The 18,100-nt window shown below is 43.2% G+C and overlaps 1 protein-coding gene across 1 annotated transcript in view; it reads right to left on the bottom strand.

Annotated features, from left to right (window-relative positions):
* The window catches only part of wnt3 (wingless-type MMTV integration site family, member 3), a 174,717-nt gene that overhangs the window by 140,108 nt on the left and 16,509 nt on the right, over window positions 1–18,100 (bottom strand). Inside the window, exon 2 of the mRNA XM_072486989.1 lies at window positions 1,117–1,358. Within this exon, the coding sequence (XP_072343090.1) occupies window positions 1,117–1,358 (242 nt within the window). The remainder of the gene's footprint in view (window positions 1–1,116; window positions 1,359–18,100) is intronic.

Genomic DNA, 18,100 nt, shown 5'->3' with positions numbered 1-18,100 from the left:
CAATGTTAAATTCCGACCTTGGGTGACTGTCTTTGTGGAGTTTGCACATTTTTCCCGTGTCTGCGTGGGTTTGCTCCGGGTGCTTCGGTTTTCCTCCTACAGTCCAAAGATGTGCAGATTAGGCGGATTGGCCACGCTAAATTGCCCTTAGCGTCCAAAGGTTAGGTTAACGGGTTGTTGGGATAGGGCGGGTAGGTGGACTTGGGTGGAGTGCTCTTACAGAGAGTCAGTGCAGACTTGATGGGCTGAATGGCTTCCTTCTGCACTGTAGGGATTCTATGATTCTATGGTGGAAGCTCTCTGATAGCTGAAGGCTTTTAAATGGGAAATGCAGGAATTGTTACATCAGTGTGTCCTGCAATAAATTCACAATCCCTATCATTAAGAGCGACATTTATTTTACTAACTTTACTAGATTCCCAATGATCTGCCATTTCAGAGTAGCCGCACACAACAATATGTGAACTGACTTTCAGATAAATCAATAAGAATGTTTTAAACACAGTAAACATTGAATGAATTCTTCAGAAGAAAGCAAGGGCTAGGGACAGCTCTAAGTGATTCCAACATTTATTCCGACTGCAGAAATGTGTCATTCCAACAAACCGAGGTGTGTATGCGTGTGTGTGTGTGTGTATGTGGGGCGGGGGGAGTAACAGGATTCATTCACCTCCCCCACCCCCACTCCCAACCATCCAGCACCCCCATCTCTCCCTCAGTTCAGCAACTTTCATTCCTATCCCTCTTTCCTAAACAGTGGTATCCAGGAATCCTACAGAAAGTGAGGACCACTTCCCACATCTCTTGCAATTAAAAAATATATTTTCATTGTTAATTTGGTCAATTAAGTCTCCCCCACGGATGAAGATTGCAGTAATTGCACCAATCATACTGACTAACCAAGTGTTCGCAAACTCAATTGGTTTATTATTTTTGGAGTAAAATATTATATTCATATGGGGGGACTGCTGAGTAAATGTGTTCAGTCGACTGCCTTTCCCATCTCCCTATTTCATTTACAGATTAATTCCTCCGTTGGCCAGCTTTCCCGGCCAGGGAGGTGCAGCTGTATATTCCCGAATCTGATCTTGCCCGGGGTGTGTCACCCTGAAATACCTTTATCCAGCACTGGCCCAAAGATAGCCAGGTTGTCATTGACAGTGGTACAGTTCCATCTCCTCCCCCTGAACTGATGCTGACACTCCTGGATTCCAATCTTTACCCCCTCAGCCACGCTGGGCATGATCTCGATGTAGTTCCTGCAGAAGCGAAGCTGCTTCGGGACAAGGCCGGGGATGCTGCCACATAGGATGGGCTGAGAACCCAGAGAGGAGTACTGGTGTCCCAGAGCCAGAGACCTGGACAAGAAAAGATCTGGTTAAAACAGTCCATTTCACCTTCAGTAAATGCATTAAAACCAATATATTACCAGTCAGAAATAAAGACAAAATCCCGTATCTTATATTCTTACATTACTTCAAATACATTTCCAACCCCGCTTTTATGTTTATTGGTTCCCAGCACAGACATAGCGGGCCGAAAGGCCTTCTGTACAGTGTTTTATTACGGGTACTGACTATTACAGCTAGATGCTAGCTTGTTGATGCAATGGGGGATGTCTCTCTGATCGAATCATCAACGGACTGACTAAATATAATAATACTCTTTATTAGTGTTACAAGTAGGCTTACATTAACACTGCAAAGAGGTTACTGTGAAAATCCCCTAGTCGCCACACTCTGGCACCAGTTCGGGTACACTGAGGGAGAATTCAGAATGTCCAATTCACCTAACAAGCATGTCTTTCGGGATTTGTGGGAGGAAACCGGAGCACCTAGAGGAATCCCACGCAGGCACATGGAGAACGTGCAGACTCTGCACAGACAGTGGCCCAAGCCGGGAATCAAACTCGGGTCCCTGGCTCTGGAAGCAACAGTGCTAACCACTGTGCTAAAAGTTTAATAAGCCTTATTTTAACTTTGTGCAGGAGTGAGTCCTAAACTCACAATTTTACCAACTGTTGACTGAGGCCAGATTATTTCAGGCCAGAAAATGCCCCCCCCCCCCCACCCTTTTGTTACATGTCTAGAGGATTTGATAAACACATTCATATTTGGTCTTTCTACATTGTGTATAAGACGATCATACAAACACTCTCACACAGACAATCAATACAGGGTATTGCAGAAGGAACCGAGTTATAATCAGTGATGATGTGGAGATGCTGGTGTTGGGCACAGTAAGAAGTCTTACAACACCAGGTTAAAGTCCAACAAGTTTGTTTCGAATCACTAGCTTTCGGAGCGCAGCTCCTATATCAGGTGAGTAAACCTGTTAGACTTTAACCTGGTGTTTTAAGTCTTCTTACTATAATCAATGATAGCATGGATGAGCAAATCCTGCCTCTGCCACTCCCTGTGATCAATACAAGAGTGTAAAATACCGCAGATTGCTGGAAATCTGACATTTAAATCCGGAATCACTGGAAAGCCTCAGCAGGTTAGACGGCATCTGTGGCGAGAAATGGCCTCTTGGGTGGTGATGACACTCCTGTTTCTCTCTCCACAGATGCTGCTGGGCCTGCTTGAGCATTTCCAGAACTTCCTGGTGTTTTATTCCAGTCTGGTTGTTGTGAATCTGGGATGCAATGTGAGGAGTGGGACACTTAGACATTTAAAATAAATATTCAGAGAAGTTGAAATGATTCCGGCAGTTAAGCTCAAAGGGATGATAAGCTTCAAGTGGGAACTTGTTTTTGAACTGTACGCGTGGAACTGTTTCTTTCAATAAGTCTGGGAGAGCACTTTGACAGGAAAGTCTACGATAACCTGTTCATTTGAGTAAAACAGCCGAGGGGTTATCACTGGTTTTATGTCTATGGCATAATTATTTTGCATCCTGGACTATTAACCCCACAGCCTCCTTCAGTTACCTTCTCCCCTAAGAGGGTGGATTAGTCCATGATTATGCTTAGCCAGGTATTGCAATGGTTTGCGTTGCTATCTGCTGTATGTTCACCAGCAAACTCGCCCACTCACAAAGAGTAAGGATTTGCAGGCTGATAATCGACCTGTTTGATCACATTATGCCCCTGGTCATCACACCCTGAACCATACCATCCCTACAGAACAGAGGGAGGCCATTCAGCCCATTGAGTCTGCACTGGCCCTCTGAAAGAGCACCCTATCTAGGCTCATTCCCCACAAACCCACCTAACCTGCTTACCTTTGGACAGTGGGAGGAAGCCGGAGCACCTGGACGAAACCCACACAGACTCGGGGAGAAAGTGTAAACTCCCCATAGACAGTCACCCAAGATTGGAATTGAACCCGGGTCCCTGGTGCTGCAAGGCAGCAGTGCTAACCACTGTGCCACCTGAAATGAGATTCGAATCAAGAATCTCTGGTCCTCCTTTATCACTACCCCACAAACCTAACTTGATCTAATAATTACAAAAAGTTTCCAATGTTTCCATTTTTCAACATTTCCCAGTTCTCCTTTCTCACTCCAAGCAAAGCGCCCTGTTATTTTGATCCCCCGCAACTGGAGGAGTAAGTAATTAAAGAAGATGGTGAACGTCTTCATATTCCCAGAAAAAAATAATACAGTCCGGATGCACAACCCAATTTTCCTTCTATTAGTAAACTCACTGGCAAAAATGAAAGAAGATGTTTAAATAGCCTGAATATTCATTGAGAAAAATAGACCGACCAGTGCTGGAAGGTTGAGATGCAACTGTGAGATTAATGTGGTCAGTTACTGATTGCTCCTTTATGTAATACGGCGTAATCCAAGGATCTCAATTCTGAACTCCGTTAGCCGCTGTCTTCTGATTGTAATATTAAATACCAAGTTAGTTTGGGCAACAGTACAGCGGGTGAGATTGAGCAACAGCGAAGTGGATGTGGAACTGAATCAATGTCCCATTGTCATCCATGTCAAACACTTCTACCATCTCCCGGCCCCGATCGACATGTCCGGCAGGAGCTGAATTCACACTGTAAAGATGTTTCAGCATCAGTCGGTGAAAGAAGATGACTCACAAATTCACAACAGTTACTGGTTAAATATTTTATAAGGAACTTGATTTTAATGGTGTTGTGGGGGGGGGGGGGGGGGGGGGGGAGAGAGAATTTGTGACAGTAAGATTGGGTTAACTTCATTCCAATACTTGACTGCGTACAATATGTTACAGCATTCACTTTGTAATTCCTGATTGCCAATCAAATCTTTAATGTAATGTTAATTAAACCAAATTACAAATTAATAGAGTGCATTTAAATAATCGTTTTCACCATAAATATAGTTGGCAATTTGATCTAATTAGAACACATGTATACACAAATATATAAAAGCACCCACATATGATAAATATACATTACACAGCCACAACATATAGAGGCATATTCGAAAATGGGCAATGTTATATGTACACTAAGATGCATACACATAATTACCACTGGAGTCATACATAAGTTTTAAAGCAATTATTAATGCTCAAGACAAGTTCTGATTTTGGGTTCACAGTCTTGCACCACATGAGAAACATTGAAGTGTTTTGAAAATATAGTGAAGCATTCTTATTTACGCACATTCTTAGCAATCTTATTGAAACAGACATCTGTACTCAATGTACATTCTTGAATATGTGTACATACATATGTTCCTGAATATATGTATTGATGTAATCATACATAGAAATATAGTTGATACAGATACATTAGTATTTGTTTTGAATACTGCTGAAATGGGAGGCATGTTGTTGAAGTTAACTCTTGCACTCAAGCAAGTGGTTAGCACTGCTGCCTACGATGCTGAGGACCTGGGTTTGATCCCAGCCCTGGGTCACTGTTTGTGTAGAGTTTGCACATTCTCCCTGTGTCTGCATGGATTTCAACCCCACAACCCAAAGATGTGCAGGTTACGTGGATAGGCCATGCTAAATTGACCCTTAATTGAAAAAAAAATAATTGGGTACTCTAAATTTAAAAAAGATATCTTGCACTCATCGGGGCAAATACAAGAATGCCAAATTTCAAACAGTCGCAACAATTTATACGACAGAAAAAAAGGGCGCTGACTGTTGGCAAGTCATCTCTGATTGGCCAAAGCATTCCCATGAGGAAGGCAATCTGGAGCTATAGTCTCCCTGAGATCCCAGGCAATTCAAAAAAGGTGCAATGCTTGGGCATATTCCTTTCATTTTCAGAGAATGGGTCTGTGTGTACGGATGTTTGTCACTTCTAGCAAGAATAGGTGAGTTGTGTTACAAGGTTGGCTGATTATCTTAAATTAGTTGTTAAGTGTAGCTATTAATGGATTTACTTTTGTTCATTCACTGCTGCCCAAATGGGAAGCACATTTAACAGTAGATATTTTGTAATGGGTTTTGCAAGGGTAAACTGGTTGAATATAATCTGCACTCAAACTGTGCTGTTTGCATTGATCAGCCAATCGCTGGTACGTATGGCTAATTTATCTGATATCGCACTGGCACTGAAAAATTAGAGGGACTAGAGTTGCAATAGAGCAGAAAATTACAGAGACAAAAGCAAAAGGGGAGAGATATAGGGAGAATCAGCTACACATAGGCAGCAGAGAAAGATAACTGAAACTACATTCTCTGAATTACCATGAGAGGATCACTGGTAGATATGAAAGATGAATAGGGATGCACACACTTACATAAATTATACACATATGTAGATGTAACAGATAAATATTTTGGCCTTGGAGGGAGTGATAACTGGACTTCAGGGGTTAAGTTACAAGGAGCGATCACACAAATTAGGCCTGTTTTCTCTAGAATTTGAAGGTTAAGGGATGATCTGATCAAAGTCTTTAAGATGTTAACTGGAAAAGACGGGGTATATAAAGATAAACTATTTCCGCTGGTCGAAGATTCTAAAACTAGGGGGCATAGTCTAAAAATTAGGACCAGACCGTTCAGGAGACATGTTAGGAAGCACTTCTTCACTCAAAGGGTGGTAGAGGTTTGGAACTCTCTCCCACAAACAGCAATTGAAGCTAGAACAGTTAATTTTAAATCTGAGATGGGGCAGCACGGTAGCATTGTGGATAGCACAATTGCTTCACAGCTCCAGGGTCCCAGGTTCGATTCCGGCTTGGGTCACTGTCTGTGCGGAGTCTGCACATCCTCCCCGTGTGTGCGTGGGTTTCCTCCGGGTGGTCCGGTTTCCTCCCACAGTCCAAAGATGTGCAGGTTAGGTGGATTGGCCGTGATAAATTGCCCCTTAGTGTCCAAAATTGCCCTTAGTGTTGGGTGGGGTTACTGGGTTATGGGGTTGGGGTGGAGGTGTTGACCTTGGGTAGGGTGCTCTTTCCAAGAGCCGGTGCAGACTCGATGGGCCGAATGGCCTCCTTCTGCACTGTAAATTCTATGATAATCTATGAGATGAATCGATTTTTGTCAAGCAAAGATATTAAGGGATATGGGCCAGAGGCAAGTATATAGAGTTAGGCCACAGTTCAGCCATGATCTCATTGAGTGGCAGGACAGGCTCGAGGGGCTGAATGGCCTACTCCTGTTCCTATCTTCCTATATATTCCCAGATTCATAGTAGATATATCCACAAACTCACAGGTATTATGAAAGCACTCATACTCGCGCATATGAAGATAATGATACACAGATACCAATGCACATATAATTAAAGGATAGGTACACAGCCACACACAACTATATCTGATCAATCATAAGCCTGTATGCGCTGACTGCCTTCCAATATTAGATTTTGGGGTCCATTTTGGGTTATTTTGTGTCCGTTGTTAAAACAGAAAAGTTGAACTTCAAAATTGTCTGGCCTCACTTTGATATTGATTCAAAATTAAACGAGTTAGTTGGAAAAATCTATCGCCATGTCCCTACAAATCACTCAGTACATTTGCAGAAAATTAATCACATCGGTTTTTAAAGTGACAAAATCCGAAATTTGATTTGTAGCACTTGGGTTAAAGATCCCACCTATTCCATTTGCAACATGATGGTTAGATTGAGATAGAAAGGAAGAGACACACTGATAAATAGCAGCCGGCAGAACTTTTCACATCTTGTTTAGATTTATTTACTACAAAGCGAATGAGCTGAATTGTGGAAGCAAACCAAGCCTTTATTTGAAGAAAATAGATAAGAGGGGAGGACAGAAGCAGATCTAGGATGAGCAAGAGCAGACATCTAGCCTCTTGTCACCTGCCCTCAGGCTGAGCGGTAAAGTGGAATGGATGGAAGTGACTAACAACAGAGCAAGGGGAGATGAAGATATACTGTGTGACCCAAAACAGAAGAAGTAGGGTTGCAATGGGCTAGAGCTAGGTGTGAAGAGTAACAGTAGCAGTGAGGCCATAGCAAGAGGAAGGGCTAGTGTGAGGGTGAGGAAGTCAGAGGACATGATTTGAATCGAGGAATGGCAGAAATTAGGTAAGGGGTGAAAACTGAAAAGGGAGTTGCGGAGGGCCTAATTTTATCCAGAACTCCCAATAGAAAGAATGTCCTGTAGTTTTTTTGATGGATCCAGCACCCCATTCTACAATGCAAGAAAAAGAGAAGAGGGAATATCGAAAAGAGCAGAGAGAAAAATAAAATGCAAAGAGTGCAGAAGAAAGTGATATATATACCTAGAAATGCATTCCATGGCATTACATATCTATGCATTATATCAACTGTTGGAGTTAATATGAAACTACACACCCCACATTCATAATAAATGGGTTACTATGAATAGAAACTTTCATTCTCAACCGCTTCAGTCACCACTCCAACCTCCCCCCCACCCCGCCACACTCCACTCCACCCCCACACCACCACCTCAATGTCAACCTCCTAGCCATGTCATGTCAGGGAAGATACCGGCACAGGCATAAATGATACATGTCCACAAACATAAACTTATAACTGATATACAGTAGACAATCATCGCTATGCATACTGTTCCTAAAGATATATAATATACATACCTTATATATATATATATATACGTTTGGTTTATATATAAAGATCTATAAATACACACCATATAAATACTATATATATTTCCGTTTGTTTTATATATATAGATCTATAAATATACACCAAATGCACTTATATTTCACGGGAAAGATCGGTATAAATACTACTTCGGGTTGAAGTCTATTACGAGCCTATGTGATAGTCTTTACATGTTGGTTGCACGGAAGACCAGCCCCGGCCGGAGGCCAGAGAGGTTTAGAAAACAGTTGGAGGCTTTTGTTGGGACAACATCGGCTCAGGTTTATTATTAGACAGCGAGGACTCTGATTGGCTCGCTTTCAGTCATTAAGACACTGGTTTAGGAACAAATCCCGACCTATTACACAGGGCAATATAAAACATCAGGGAATTAAAGATTGGATGCTAGGGACAAAGTGGGCACTCAGGAAATAAAACGAACACAAACATTAACATTTTCTGGGTGAAACGACGACGGCTTAATATGATCCCGTTCTTTTAAATGGTGCAGGAAATAACCTCTGCCCGATGAAACTACACCGAGGAGGTCACAAAATGCAGTGCAGTGTGACACAGGGTGAACGGACAGATCAGAATAGCGGGGCTCCATTAAACAGAGAGGGGTGTTTAATGTCCTGAATGAATCGTTCATCAGCTTCTTTCCCTTGGGATTTAGTTTGCAAGGTGTTTATTGGCAACATCCCATCCTTGATGACGAGAGGCGACATCCTTTAACGCTTTGAAAAGCAAAATAGACACTTGCCACGATCAAATAAATGACTCGTTCAGACAGATTTCTCCAAGTATTAAACTCACCAGCCCAGGACATTTCCCAAGAGGTCACGCCGGTTAACCTCAGTGAGGTCCCACAATTTACAGTGCAGAAGGAGGACACCCGGCCCATCGAGTCTGCACCAGCCCCCGGAAAGAGCACCCCACCCAAGGTCCACACCCCCACCCTACCCCCACAACCCACCAACCCCACCAAACACTAAGGGCAATTTTGGACACTAAGGGCAATTTAGCATGGCCAATCCACCTAACCTGCACATCTTTGGACTGTGGGAGGAAACCGGAGCACCCGGAGGAAACCCCCACACACACAGGGAGAATGTGCAGACCGGATCTGCACAGACAGTGACCCAAGCCAGGAATCGAACCTGGGGCCCTGGAGCTGTGAAACAATTGTGCTAACCACAATGCTACCGTGCTGCCAATGCTTAAAGTCTGAAATGCTCAGAGTTTACAACTAGGACCAAGCTGTTATTCCCCACCAAGTGTTTAGATATGATCAAGGTCGATAGTGAAAACGTTTACCATTGCTGCCTTGTCCTTGGGATGCCCGCCCTCCTCCTGAACTAGGACAGTAACACTTTTGCAGTGAGCAACTCATTTCCAGCGGCAAAATGCTCAGGAACGAACTGCACTCCAGATGGTGTGCTGACTGGTTGTAAACCGTATGGAAGCGAGAAGGATAAATGATCAAATCAAACCATGGCGGTGGCCATCACTATAAGAGTGATGACTTGTTATAGAGAATTGGTTCATCAGATGGCAACGCCGAGCTTTACAACAGATACAATTAATGCACTTTTATCAAATTTCCTAGCTGTTTAATACTGTTAGGGAGGATTTAATGACCTTGAAGGGAGTGCAACATAGGTTTACAAAATTGATACCTGGACTTCAGGGGTTATGTTGTGACGAGAGATTATACAAATTAGGGCTGTTTTCTCTAGAATTTAGAAGGTTAAGAGGTGATCTGATCGAAGTCTTCAAGATGTTAACAGGAAAAGACAGGGTAGATAAAGTTAAACTGTTTCCACTGGTTGGAGAGTCTAGAACTAGGGGCCTAGTCTTAAAAATGAAGCCAGACCGTTCAGTAGGGATGTTAGGAAGCACTTCTGCACACAAAGGGTGGCCGAGGTTTGGAACACTGTTCCACGAGCGGCAATTGGTGCTAGATCAGTTGTTAATATCTGAGATAGATAATATTTTGTTCAGCAAAGACATTAAGGGATATGGGCCAAAGGGGTTAGGTCACAGATCAGCCATGATCTAATTGAATGGCGGGACAGGTTAGAAGGGCTGAATGGCCTACTCCTGTTCCTATGTAGAGGTTGTATGGTATTTAAAGAGATCAAAATATCAAGGATGTACCCAAACGCCTCGAAGTGTTGACCGTGGGCTGAGTGGGAGGGGCGGAGGGGGGCCGGCGGCAGACGACGCAGAAAGCACTGGCCTTAAGCCCAAATTCGATAATTAGGCTGGTATTTCAGTAGGAGCTATCTTTCAGATTCAAAATGAAGCAGAGGCCCGGCCTGCCCATTCAACGAAGAGATGCGGTGCTGTGTTTTAGTCTCAGTTTTTGAACAGGCTGATGAGGTGATACTGCTTGTGAATGCAGCCGCCTGGCTGCTTGTCCTGGTCGGGAAGTGTTACCTGAAGCAGCTGTCAGTCAATGAGGGGGCAATTTGTTTGGCCACAAGAGCTGAGGGCATTGTGCTCAAACCAGACAGGAAGAGGCGGCTATGTAAGTGTTTGATAAACTGTGTACACAGACTAAAATATCATTGCGTCAAACACAAATAAACAGCGGCCAACAACACGAGTAATCCCAGAAAAGGCATCAGGGGACGGGTCTAACAATAAACTTGAACTTCTGCAGCATCCTCTGCTCAAGAGATCGAGGTTTAAAAGTTTTTAAAGTTGGATCGCTTTGGAATTTGTAACCTTTTGCTGGGCCGTGCCGATGTCGAAATATCGGTTATATGTCCGCCGGACGATTCATTAATTATTCTGATACATTTCATGTTAAGTTTGAATACCGCAGAGGATGCTGTCCCTGGCAGTCACTGCTGTATTTTATTAGGATTAGGCAGAGTTCTGGGCAATTTCTTAAATCCAACTCCCCCACCCTTTGCTCAACGTAATTGTCGCTATTCCCCCCCCCCCCCCCCGCCCACTTTCTTGATTCACCGTCATGTGTCCTTAACGGTGACTCTTGACCCATCACCTTGATGTTGATTTCATTTAGTAAAAACGAACATTTGATCAAGGGCCTTAATTTCACATCGTCCTGGTAGGCGGCGGTTTTCTTAGAATCAAAGCAAATTAAATGAACGAAGGCCTTTATTTCAAAGAGACTGGAGTAGCAAAATAGGGAAGTCTTGGGAAAACTATACAAGACAATAATTGTACCACATCGGGAACATGGTGAATAGTTTTCGTCTCCTTATCTAAGGAAATATATTCTGGCATTGGAGGGAGTCCAGAGAAGGTTCACTCGGTCGGCACCGGGTATGGGGGGGTTTTCTTAGAAGGAGAGGTTGAGTAGGTGGACCCTGGTACTCATTGGAGTTTCGAGGATTTAGAGGAGACCTTATTGAGACAGAGAGGATTTTCAGGGGGCTTGACAGGGTAGATGCTGAGAGGATGTTTCCTCCTGCAGGAGAGTCTAGGCCAGATAGTATAATCTCAGATTAGGGGTCGCCCATTTAAAACAGATGAGGGGGAATTTCTTCTCTCAGAGGGTAACAAATCTGTCGAATTCGTTACCGCAGAGGACTGGAGAGATTGGGTCCTTAAGTATGTCCTAGGCTGAGATAGACATAATTATAATCAGTGAATCAAGGGTTATGGAGAAAAAGGGGGAAAGTGGAGTTGAGAAGTATATCAGATCAGCCATTATTTCATTGAATGGCTGAACAGATTCAATGGGCCGAGTAGCCTAATTTTACTCCTAACCTCTTATGGTTTAATGAGTGTTGGGTTTGGTTTCTACTAGGACAGGCGTCTTCCCAGAATTGTTATGGGAAATAAGCAGCACTGTATTAGCACTGGGGATGGTTTAGCACAGGGCTAAAGAGCTGGCTTTTAAAGCAGACCAAGGCAGTTCAATTCCCGTACCAGCTTTCCCGGACAGGCGCTGGAATGTGGCGACTAGGGGCTTTCACAGTAACTTCATTTGAAGCCTACTTGTGACAATAAGCGATTTTCATTTCATTTTTCATTTCAAGAGTTTGCAGAAGCATTCTTGCTGAATTTCCGGAGTGAGGCGGCATCATTAGCCCTAACAGATTCCTATAATGTATGTATTTCAGCCTCATGGTTTGCCTTGAGCGCACTTTTGTTTTCACATGGGTGTCACTGGCAGACGTGTAATGCCCAGTGCCAAGTTGCGGGCGATTCCCACTGAGTGGGGCTCTGATTTTCAGGGAGCAGTTAGCAGTCAGACACGTAAATTCAGAGACTACCCTCCCTTTCAAGTGGCGTTTCGAGACAACTCAGTTGCCCCATGGCCACTTTACTAATTTCGTATCTAATTCACTGGATTAAATTCCGCGGCTGCAGTGTGGGTTTTTGAACTCGCACCTCTGGTTGACCAGACCAGTAACATCAGCAGCAGTTGGGGATTTCTGTTGTTGCTGATCTTATTAGCCTGATACACTCTGCACGCAGCAATGCCCTGTGTGTGTGTAACCTTTAGCACTGTGTATACTGAAAACGTTACAGTGCCTTGCAATTTCACAATCTACACGATATTTTGCAGGCATTTTGCATCAAACGCGAGATATTTCAATAATATGTGCTTTAATCAGCGTATCTTTAGCCATTATTTTATATTTTTTAATCCATCCAGAATTCGTTCATCGACTCCCTGCATGATCTGTGGGACTGAACTCAACTGTTCTGGGTCCATTCTCTGTAGCCACGAACAGTCAACTGCAAATCACATTGTTCTCCCCGCGGCTGCATTTCAGACTCTAAGTTCACTTTTCTCACCCCCCTCCCACCCTGTAATATGACATCAGGCTTTAAATCTTTGCAGTGCTTCAGAACCTGTCGTTTATATCTGAATCGAGCCTCTGGGATTCCCCACTGTGGAGCTGGAGAGCGGGGCAAACACACACACATGCGTTAACACGGAGGAAAAGCTACAAACGCACACATTCAAATCAAAGGAAAAATACTGCGGCTGCTGCGAATCTGAAATAAAAACAGGAAAATGCTGGATAAACTCAGGCATGGTCTGTGGAGAGAGAAAGGGAGTTCATGTTTCGGACCTGAATCAGCCTTCCACAGAACATCACCTGGGCATCAGTTCTGGAGAAAGATCATGTGTTCTCGAAACATTGTTTCCCTCTCCACAGATGCTGCCAGTTGAGTTTATTCAGCATTTCCTGCTTTTAATAACAGATACAGTCATCCAGGTGTATGCAAATATGGGTGGGAATGTTTATTTCCACATTATGTAGGAATGAGTTTGTATGCATCCCTCATTGTATGTAAATAACTAACATTCCATGTATCTATCTGTATATGTATGTATATATCTATCAGATGGACAGATGGAAAGCATCCAAGCATCCAGATGAATCGATGCAAAAGGCGATAGGTAAATGTTACATTGGCAGGCACCAGAACAGATAACAGATATCTGAATGTGGCATTTAGACACCCAAAAAGATGGACGTGGTCGGAGCATTTTGCAGTTGTGATATTGAGTGTGGGGCAGCAGTGCAGAGGTAAATTGCCGGATCTTTGTGGCAAGAAGCTGATATCTCTTCCATCGAAACCTCTTGCAGTCCCTGAGTAACTGAGAGCTGAAGGTGAGACGGATCGGAACTGTCCACATTCGTCTAACAACAGGTACCTCCCTCCCTGCCACCACCGTACCGGCTCGGCCCCAAAGGCCCACTTGATGCATGTCACCTCCTTCTGGTGAAGACAAATGTTCTAGCAGCTACACTGAACTAGAACCACATCCCGGCTCTGCATTCCTCCAGTGACACACTGCACAACAGCAACATCGTTGGGAGTTCACAAATTGGCATTCGGAAGAGACAGGACTGCAGCACCCCGCCTCGTTCAGCTCCTGGGTGACAGCCTCGGTATCTCACTGCGATGATTTACATTACACTGAGCAATGTTTTACAGCTTTTCGCCGCAAATAGCTGGCACGTTTGCGATGTTGACGGAGTTCTGTCGCTTCTGGGCTTTCTCTCTCTCCCTCTCTCTCTCGCTGTTTGTACAAGTGGAAACGTTCTTAGCTGAAGTTCCACCTCCCCCTCTCCTCCCTATCCCAGTATCAATCAGTGAGGGGCTGCACTCTCTCTCTCTATCCTGGGAGAGTGGCATTCAGTGCCCCGCAGCCAAAACTGCATTCGACAATCGCGCGAAAATCGAATTCCATTCCATTCCGCTGCGAACATGTTAGAATTGAATAGCCAATTCTCCAGAAGGCTTAAGTGTGGGCTGTTTTTTTTATAAGAGCGTGTTTGAGTGTGTGCAAGAGATCAAGGGGGGAATTTATAGAACGGGAAAGACATTCACTGACTGTAAAATAGGTAGAACTTCACACCGAAGCTTGTGGAAGCAATTAATATAACTGATCTGAGCGTTGTTTTGAACCTTTGTATGTGGGGCTGCTGTAGGTGGGGTTGAATGCCTGGTGTAACTGTGATAAGTGGCATTCGTTTTGTTAAAGTGTGTCGCTACAAATGCTATCAATCTCTATTGATTACAGTTCGCTCCATTTGACTGGAGTTAATGATTCAATCCCGTAGCGGTGCTCAGACCATTTTATAGCACAGTGAATTCTTAGGAGAAAGGTAGGGTAGCGAGTAGGGTTGGCGGGGGGAGTGAACATTCGCTTTCGGAGCGGTTAATAAAACAACCAGCATTATTTCCAACCCAAGATTTGTATAGTTGCCTGAGCATGTGATATATGATTAACCCAGCCTCGGGAAGTAAGCTGGGAGTTTCGCTTTCCTGGTCGACATGTACCACAGGTCACTCCACTGTCTGTGGGAGCTTGTTCTGTGCAGTTTGGTGGCCACCTTTCACAGTTTTGTATTAGAGTTTGCAGAACTTGTGCTGGAATAAAATTTGCCAAACAAGCCTTCTGGCCGAAGTCATCTGCATCCCATGAGGCAACAAATTCGCCTACTCCCCCCGCCTCCCCCAGCAGTAATCGTTAATCCATTTTTCCCATTTAGATGTGGATTGTATTGGTTTAATTAACTGCCATTTTCCGTTGTAAACAACGGAAGGGTTAGGGTTAGTGTGAGCTACGCGCCATTGACAATACGTTATGGACACGTTGTTGCTGATGGTGCAGGTGGGGTTCACTGTAAGGTGGAACAACTGCAGGTTATAGTGAATTGCAGCATTAGGATATTGGATTGCTACAAGTCACCTCTTCCACCAGTAAAAGCGAATTGCTTTCAATTCTCATTCTTATGAACGTTGTAATGAACACAGTGCTGGGATACCGCATTTATAATAATCCTTTATTGTTACTGCCATTGTCGATCAACAAACTTGCATAGTGAGATAAAAATACATATTCAATTTGTAGAAGGAGATGTATCACATGCCCTAGCACACTCGTACAGTTCAAAGTAATAAGTCCATCTGCAGGGTAACAAATAACTAAAATAATAACCAAGACTTTATAGTAACAGCTGCCAACTCGAGCGTTGTTTAACAAATGCCACCTTCGGACTGTTGAACCGCTTGAACTCATCTATCATTTTGTTTTGTACACCTAAACAATTGTGTTTGTATAATGTGCAAATGATCAAACTGAAGGCCGTGTATTACTGGGTTTAACAATTCGCAGTGAATTCAAAGTAGCTTGATTCAAACGACCTGATCGTGAATTTATTTGCATGCGTTTAACACTTCGCTGTGTCATTTACCTCACTTAAACTGAGCCATTTGGCAATTTTATTTGAGCACCCAAATTATTTGAAATGATCAGGTGTAGACTGCAGCCACTCCCTATGTTTTTTCCGCACAATGATCTTCATCCCTACAAAGTTGGTGGGAAAATCATGGTTTTGGAAGAGTTTCATAAAGTTGAAAATCGGGGTTTCGCTCGTATGTTTGAGCCCGTGCTTCCAGGAAGGCACAAAGCAGAGGTCAGGAATTTCCCAAGCTGCTTTTTTTTTGCGGGGGGGGGGGGGGGAAGACTTCCCTTTTGTACAAAGAAGTGACCCTTGACATCATCTCTGAACAGCCTAGTTCTCAAATTGAGATTATGCCCTCCCCAGTGGAGGGAATCGTTCCTCTCTATCTACCTGCAAATGTCTTTATCCAGCTTACATACCTCAGTTAGATCACACCTTCACCTTCTATACTCAAGGGTGTACAGGGCTAATCTATACTGTCCTCAGATTTTAACCCTTGATGGAGCATAACAATTATATCACCATACTGACTATAAAGACCCTTCTTCTGCTTTGCTCTGATCCTACACTCAAATTTGGCCGCAATAGCCTAATCCTTGTTCATTTGATCTGCTAAAATTCATAGTTTGAAAAAAATAAATTTAGCGTACCCAATACATTTTTCCAATTAAGGGGCAATTTAGCGTGGCCAATCCACCTAGCCTGCACATCTTTGGGTTGTGGAGGCGAAACCCATGCAAACACGGGGAGAATGTGCAAACTCTACACAGACAGTGACCCAGAGCTGTGATTGAACCTGGGACCTTGGTGCCGTAAGGCAGCAGTGCTACCCGCTGTGCCAACCTGCTGCCGCTAAAATTCATAGTTTAGGGTCACAGACAAAATATGGTTACTTTAGTGGTGCTTGTCATTGGTATGAAACTTTTAAAACTTTGAAAGCAAGATGGAATCTTCTTAACAAGATGGAAATTGTAACAAATATAACTGTGGGGCTATACTGGTTGATGCAAGGATACACTGGTATTGCCAGGCAGTCACCAGTTATTTCTTTGGACTGAAAATAATTACATTTCACGACTATTTCTCCTCATCGAATAACCAAAAGTTGTAGAGTTTGCTGTTCCAAGGTTATCAGCAATGGTATTGTTACTTCCCTGTCAGTTCATAACCCACTCCAAAATTACATGACCATATGTCAGTTACCAGGTTGAAGATGATGTGTGCAAAGGAAATGTACATGGAAGCGGTGAGCTACAGAAAAAAAATACAAGGTTGTTTCTTATTATGTTGGCTTTTGATCAGATACCACAGTATTGTGTTCATTAAAAACATGCACATCTTGCACCGCCCCCCCCTCCCCCATAGTGACCAGAGGTTGGTCAAACAGACTTGTTCTTCTGCACACGGAGGGAAGATTTGAGGGAGTGTGTCACCTGGAATCACTCTTAGAAATGGGGAAATGACTGATTAATTTCTCTGGGGGAGATACAGTAATTCTGGAGGATGCACAGTTACTATTCTGCATTGACAGTTTTATGGAGAATCTAGGTAAATATAGAAAGGAGAAAAGAATAGAAGGATATGCAACACATCTGAACAGGCAGAAAGATGTGGGACCAGTAAATAATAAGAGGTGGGGAGATTGGGGATGAATATTAGGATTGGCATCCTGATTTTAAAAGCATTTATTTTTCTTAATGGACACTGAGACTAACCTTATCTGAATTGCTGACATCCTATGAAAGCTTTCCATCCCTTTTAATCGAAGTATCCAAGGAGGTTCCATTAAAAAAAAATTTAGAGTGCCCAATTATTTTTTTTCCAATTAAGGAGCAATTTAGCATGGCCAATCCACCTACCCTGCACATCTTTATGTTGTGGGGGAGACCCACGCAGACACGGGGAGAATGTGCAAACTCCACACAAAAAGTGACTCGGGGCCAGGATCAAACCTAGACCTCAGCGCCGTGAGGCAGCAGTACTAACCAATGCGCCACTATGTTGCCCCTGAGCTTCATTAATATAGCATATTTCATATTATCAGGATGTCTCAATGCACTTCATAGCCAATGGAATCTTTGTCTTGGAATCTAGTCTCTGCTTTAAAGTAGGTAAAGTGGCAGCCAATTTACACACTGTACACACTTGTGTAGAAACCTCTGGATACAACACCTATCAAAAGCTGGGTTAAATTTAGCAATATGTAAGCAAACTAGTTGCAATGTCAGATTAGACTGCAGAATAACTGCTACATCCAACCTGTAGCAGTCAATTTGTGCAATCTACCCCACAAAATACAATGCAATTCAGAATGTAACACACAATACTTACATTTAGACCATACCTAATTACAACAAAATGTCTCAGAAGCATTACATTAAAATATTTTGATGATGCAGTGACTTAAAGGCTAAATTAT

This window comes from Scyliorhinus torazame, chromosome 21 (genome assembly GCF_047496885.1).
Source record: "Scyliorhinus torazame isolate Kashiwa2021f chromosome 21, sScyTor2.1, whole genome shotgun sequence".
NCBI lineage: Eukaryota > Metazoa > Chordata > Chondrichthyes > Carcharhiniformes > Scyliorhinidae > Scyliorhinus > Scyliorhinus torazame.
Note: the sequence above shows the minus strand (reverse complement) of the source record. Positions and strands in the feature narration are given on the sequence as shown.